Source organism: Salvelinus fontinalis, chromosome 14 (assembly GCF_029448725.1).
Source record: "Salvelinus fontinalis isolate EN_2023a chromosome 14, ASM2944872v1, whole genome shotgun sequence".
Classification (NCBI taxonomy): Eukaryota; Metazoa; Chordata; class Actinopteri; order Salmoniformes; family Salmonidae; genus Salvelinus; species Salvelinus fontinalis.
Window position 1 is genome coordinate 6,690,846 of NC_074678.1, and position 5,987 is coordinate 6,696,832.

Consider the following 5,987-nt stretch of genomic DNA (forward strand, 5'->3'; position numbering starts at 1 on the left):
AAGCATAAGCTATGGAAAAGGAACACAATTCCATTTTATCGACGGCAATTTGAATGCACAGAAATACTGTGACTAGATCCTGAGGCCCATTTTTTTTAAGGTACAGTATCTGTGACCAACAGATGCAAATCTGTATTCCCAGTCATGTGAAATCCATAGATTAGGGCCTAATGAATTTATTTCAATTGACTGATTTCCTCAAATGAACTGTAACTCAGTAAAATCATAGAAATTACTGCATGTTGTGTTAATATTTTTGTTCAGTATAGATTACCAGACCAAACCGTAAAGCCAAGCACCATTACATTGCAGTTAACAGGTCATAACAGATAGCTCTAACATTTAACAGATGGCCAGTCTCCATGTTTCTGAATGGAGTACTCTTGGCATGCCCCCATTCTCAGTTCCAACACTTACCTCCTGCTGCAGCGGCCCCTGTAGGCTGAGGTCCGGGCCCCACGCTGCTCTGTGTTCCCCCAGGGGTTGGGAGAACGGCTCTGGGCCACGGCTTGGTGGCGGGCAGCCCCTGCCTCAACACCCCAGTGTACTCCACAAACGTCCCGGGGAAGTTACCCTTCTCTTTGGTCCGCTCGTTGGTGCCGTGCAGCCATCCCTTGGGGCTGCGGTGTTCATCCCCTTCCTGGTAGTCCTTCAGAGAGGCCTTCAGGACCGTCAGGATGTCCCCTGGATGGAGGCTGATGTCATCACCATGCTCCCGTTTGTACTCGAAGAGTGCACGGTACTGGAAGCTGCTGTCAGAGGCTGTCATGGCGACAGTCACAGGCTCATCGATAGTCCCTCAGGCTTCAACTGAGGTCTGCTGCGTCACTAATTCAAGTCCTCTGTTTTTACTTTGCAAACTTAAATCCAATGTCTTAGCGAGGACTAGTACTTTAATGTTCACCCAAAAGTCTAGTAGCCCTTGAGTTGAAGAGAATAGTAAAGATTCAGCATTGGGGTGATCCCATCCGAGTCATGGTGAGAAACTGCACCATTCACTGAGGAGGAGAAAACAGACAGTGGGTCTGTCCGTCGTCCTCGGTTAGGTACACTTCTGATGCTCCACCCCTCTGTCTGTCTATCAGTCTGTCTATCAGTCAGTTTGTCTATCAGTCAGTCTCAACTCTCCCGTCTGGTGTGTCCAGGGCCTGAGGAGGTCTGAGGTGGGCATGAATGAGAGACAGAGACAGACTGAGGTGGCAGAGGAGGGTAGCACTGAGTAGCACCGTTTCAAGACAGGGTGACCTAGAGCCCTTGATGGGGTTGATGGGGTGTGTCCCTAGATTCCGAGATTCTGAGGTTCTGCAGAGTTGGCACTGTTCCACAGATAGATGTGGGATCCTCCTACCCAGTGTCCCCTCTGTTCTGTCAGTCAGGTGTTGCAGCACAGTGAACTCACGACAGGCCACCCTAGCTCCCTCCCATACCTGGATAATATTAATCCACTGCAGAGCAGACAGGAGGGGCATCCAGTCCAGCACTCTCTCTCACTACTCCAGCAGACTGCCTTCACACACAAGTCCCAGTCCCACTGCTGCCAGCCAGCCCTACCTGGAAACTTCATCAAAGTTACATGGTTATAGCCTCATTATTAGGACATTAAATATGTTGATATAATGATATAACATGCCGTATTATTAACATGATGTTATTATTTGCATCACTATTGACAGGAAACAATATAAGGATCATTTATAGTAACGCGATACAGAATTTACAGACATGAGAAAAATCTAACATTATTTCAATAGACAGATTCCAATGTGTGTGGCTAATATTAGATACATTAGGCCTACATATTATATGATAGCCACACTATAAAACGAAGGCATGGAATCAAACGTATCACATACAAAATGTGACTGGGCGAATAGGAACTTTAGAGCAGCAAGCAAAAACTCGAGTGGTAGCCTATTTTGTGAAATTGCGGCATAAACTTACCTTTCAATGCCGTAGAGCTCTTGCCTTCTATCCGTGCACCGTTATCCAATTTATGCGACTTTCTTGTTAAAATACACACGATATAAAAGACAGAAGAATATAAAAGCAGACGTCCATATAGCCCGGTATAGAGATGCGTGGCTGGTCCACACCTCGAGCCAGACCTGCTCCCAATACTCTAGTACAGCGCGTGGTGATGTCAGAGACCACACCCCCGGCGTCTGCGAATTATTCTAGTAGAGAAGGCGCACTACTGCAGTAGGCAATACTTGAACTGAGGTTAATACTGTTTACCGTAGAAACCCAAATGATTATGTTTTACCACACTTGTCAATAGGCCTGTCGTAGTTTACTCACATGTGCGGAATGAACACACGGTTCAAATCGCGACGGGCGGTCATGTAGGCTAGGATAGTTTGAGCTGCGTCAGAACGATGATACATTTGCCTATGTAGCCTTCTCATCTGAATTGAGTTTTGCGCGCCTCTGGTAAAAACGATCAATCTCACATGGATTGCTTTTAGAGGGGAAAGAACGGCTGATATTTCGGACGGTATGGCAGCAGTGCTGCTCTCCTAATTTAATCACAACTGGACCGTTACAAACCGTTCCACTGCCAGGGGCAATCTGCTACGTCATGTGTGCACATTTTCAGTCTCACTGTAATATAGGCCACTGTCACAGGCAGAAATCTGTTGGTGGTAGGGCCAGCTAAAATGTAGTTGGGACACAATTTGGGCACTCAAATCATCATTACATCGTAGCCTACCCTATACCCTACTGTAATTGATTGCACACAACAAACCATCTAATATGTGATTTGTCATTACAGACCAAATTGTCTTGTAGGCCTACTAAACCCATGACTCTTGCATTTAACATGCGACTCAAATAGATTTACACATAATAAACCATAGGCCTGTAATTAATAGACTATGAGACTAGAACATAATGCCCAGATAGAACAGTAATAATCACAATAGGGTTGGTAACCTCTCACTGGCTCAGTGACCAAGACATGTTAGGCTAGGCTAGGCTGCCACAAATGTAACCGTTTATACGGTGAAATGCCTTTCTTGCACATCATATTAACTCAAAACGAATAAACGTTTTGAATAACTGCCATTTTTAAAGTTATGTCCCTCCCGTCCTTGACTTTTCCTAAATAAGTGTAACACACTATCATTGTTAGAATCTTAATATCACAAATAGCATTTGTGTTATAAGCAGTTTTAAGAGGACATGTCATCCCCACCCCCTTGCCTGTCAGACCTGTGCAGTTGATGGCCCATCGAAACTACACCTAAACTATATCGAAACTAATTTCACACATATAGTAATAGAGTTAGCCTAAAGACAATATTACATTGACAATAGTCTAATTAGTGAGAATATTATAAATTGTTAAATGGTATATGAAGAATCTGATGAACAGCGCAGCTTGAACAGCGCACTGAGTCACAAGCAGGTAAGACGTGTTGATGTCGATATAGTATCAAAAAGAGCATATTATACATTTTCCTAATCACATATCCTTTCATACAACTCTAAAACTCATACAAATGACCCCTTGAGCTAGGACATGTGTTCCCCATGTGCGATGCATCACTCAAATTATGCCATTCTGTTCTTTTTAAATGCATTTACTTAAATGAATTCCTCGAGGCCTGCCCTTAACAAATAAATAATGCATGATCTTTGTGCTGGTGTTTATTTAATGGATTTTAACACTTGACAGTTGAACTTGAGGTGATGAAGTCTGTTTCAGGCCTATCAGAGTTACTCCTATAATCTAGCAATATAATGCTTATCTTTATACAAAATATGATCCTCCTTTTGTATGTCTATATCCGGATAGCAGCCATCTGACATAAAGAAATGCATGTCGGTGTTGTGGCATGCCACCGGCATATCTCTCTCTCTCTGGGGTTAGGCCTAAGCTTCCTTTATATAGGCTATAGACATGGAACAAAATATGAACGCAACATGTCAAGTGTTGGTCCCAAATTTTACATACGCACAAAAAGCTTATTTCTCTCAAATGCTGTGCACAAATTTGCTTACATTCCTGTTAGTGAACATTTCTCCTTTGCCAAGATAATCAATCCACATGACAGGTGTGGCATATCAAGACGCTGATTAAACAGCATGATCATTACACAGGTGCACCTGGGGACAACAAAAGGCCACTCTAAAATGTGCAGTTTTGTTACATAACACAATGCCACAGATTTTGAGGGAGTGTGCAATTGGCATGTTGACTGAAGGAATGTCCACCAGAGCTGCTGCCAGAGAATTGAATGTTACTCTTTACCATAAGTTGCCTCCAATGCCATTTTAGAGGATTTGGCAGTAGGTCCAACTGGCCTCACAACCGCAGACCACGTGTAACCACGCCAGCCCAGGACCTCTACATCCGGCTTCTTCACCTGCGGGGACATCTGAGACCAGCCACCCGGAAAGCTGATGAAACTAAGGAGTATTTTCTGTCTGTAATAAAGCTCTTTTGTGGGGAAATACTTATTCTGATTGTCTGGGCCTGACTCCCCAGTGGTTGGGCCTTGCTCCCAAGTGGGTGGGCCTATGCCCTCCCAGGCCCACAGATGGCCTCATCCCTGGCCCAGTCATGTGAAATCCATAGATTAGGGTCTAATCAGTAAATTGAAATACATTCATTAGGCCCTAATCTATGGATTTCACATGACTGGGCCAGGGCGCAGCTATGTGTGGGCCTGGGAGGGCATAGGCCCACCCACTTGGGAGCCAGGCCCACACATGGCTGCGCCCTGGCCCAGTCATGTGAAATCCATAGATTAGGGCCTAATGAATATATTTCAATTTACTGACACCTAAACCTATAGGTCCTTGCATGCAACACCCTGATACAATTTGTGCTCAAATCTCTGACAGCTGAACCGTGAAGTGGACAATTATTGTTTTAGGAAAGTAGCCAACCCCCCCCCCAAAAAAAAGTTTTGCATATGCTACACATCGAAACTCAAGGAATAGTGTTTTTGTAATTTGTTATAGGCTGTTTTTAAGGACACGTAAATGTGGCTCATTTGGCCAACATCCCTCATTTATTGGGCGCTGGCTGCGCCAGGTTGGATCTGAATGCATATGGCTGTCCATTGAATTTTTTTTTTTTATCCGGTAAATTAAAATCTTCCCTGTTATGTTGTTCGGGGCCAAATTTTCCTAAAGGAAACTCTGAAATGGCATATTTGTAATGGCTGTCTCTCTCCTCATCCTCAGACGAGGAGAGGAGAGAAGGATCATCAGACCAAAATGCAGCATTCGGGAAATAAGCCATCTTTTTATTTAACACGACGATGGCAACACGAAACAAAACACTTTCAAATATACAAAACAAGAAAACGACGTTGACGAAACCTGAACATAAACTTACATAACTAAACGTAAACTCACGGACAGGAAACAGACGACATCAAAATAAACGAACAGCCAAACAGTCCCGTATGGTACATACATTCGACGACACAGGAGACAATCACCCACAAACAAACAGTGAGAACACCCTACCTAAATATGACTCTTAATTAGAGGAGAACGCAAAACACCTGCCTCTAATTAAGAGCCATACCAGGCAACCAAAACCAACATAGAAACAGATAACATAGACTGCCCACCCAAAACACATGCCCTGACCATAAACACATACAAAAACAACATAAAACAGGTCAGGACCGTTACAATATTGTTTTTAACACCAGTCTCAACGTCATCAGTGAACAGGTACATTAGAGTGTCTAGTTTGAGAAACAGACGCCTCACAAGTCCTCAACTGGCAGCTTCATTAAATAGTACCCGCAAAACACCAGTCTCAACGTCAACAGTGAAGAGGCGACTCCTGGATGCTGGCCTTCTAGGCAGAGTTGCAAAGAAAAATACATATCTCAGACTGGCCCAAAAATATTTAGGATTAAGATGGGCAAAAGAACACAGACACTGGACAGAGGAACTCTGTGATGGTTGCTGATAATGGGCATCTGTATGCCTACATAGATATTCCATAAAAAATCAGC

General features: G+C 43.7%; 1 protein-coding gene across 2 annotated transcripts in view; it reads right to left on the reverse strand.

Annotated features, from left to right (window-relative positions):
• Positions 1 to 2,133, reverse strand: part of LOC129869446 (phosphatidylinositol 3-kinase regulatory subunit gamma-like) — a 352,827-nt gene extending 350,694 nt beyond the window's left edge. Inside the window, exons 1-2 of one of the 2 annotated variants that reach the window (XM_055943873.1) lie at positions 1,942 to 2,133; positions 418 to 1,551 (exon numbers count right to left, since the gene is read on the reverse strand). In XM_055943873.1, the coding sequence (XP_055799848.1) occupies positions 418 to 769 (352 nt within the window). In that variant the 5' untranslated portion in view covers positions 770 to 1,551; positions 1,942 to 2,133. Of the gene's footprint in view, positions 1 to 417; positions 1,559 to 1,941 lie in introns of both variants that reach the window. The other variant, XM_055943872.1, reaches the window with a different exon arrangement.
• Between the last annotated feature and the right edge of the window lie 3,854 nt (positions 2,134 to 5,987).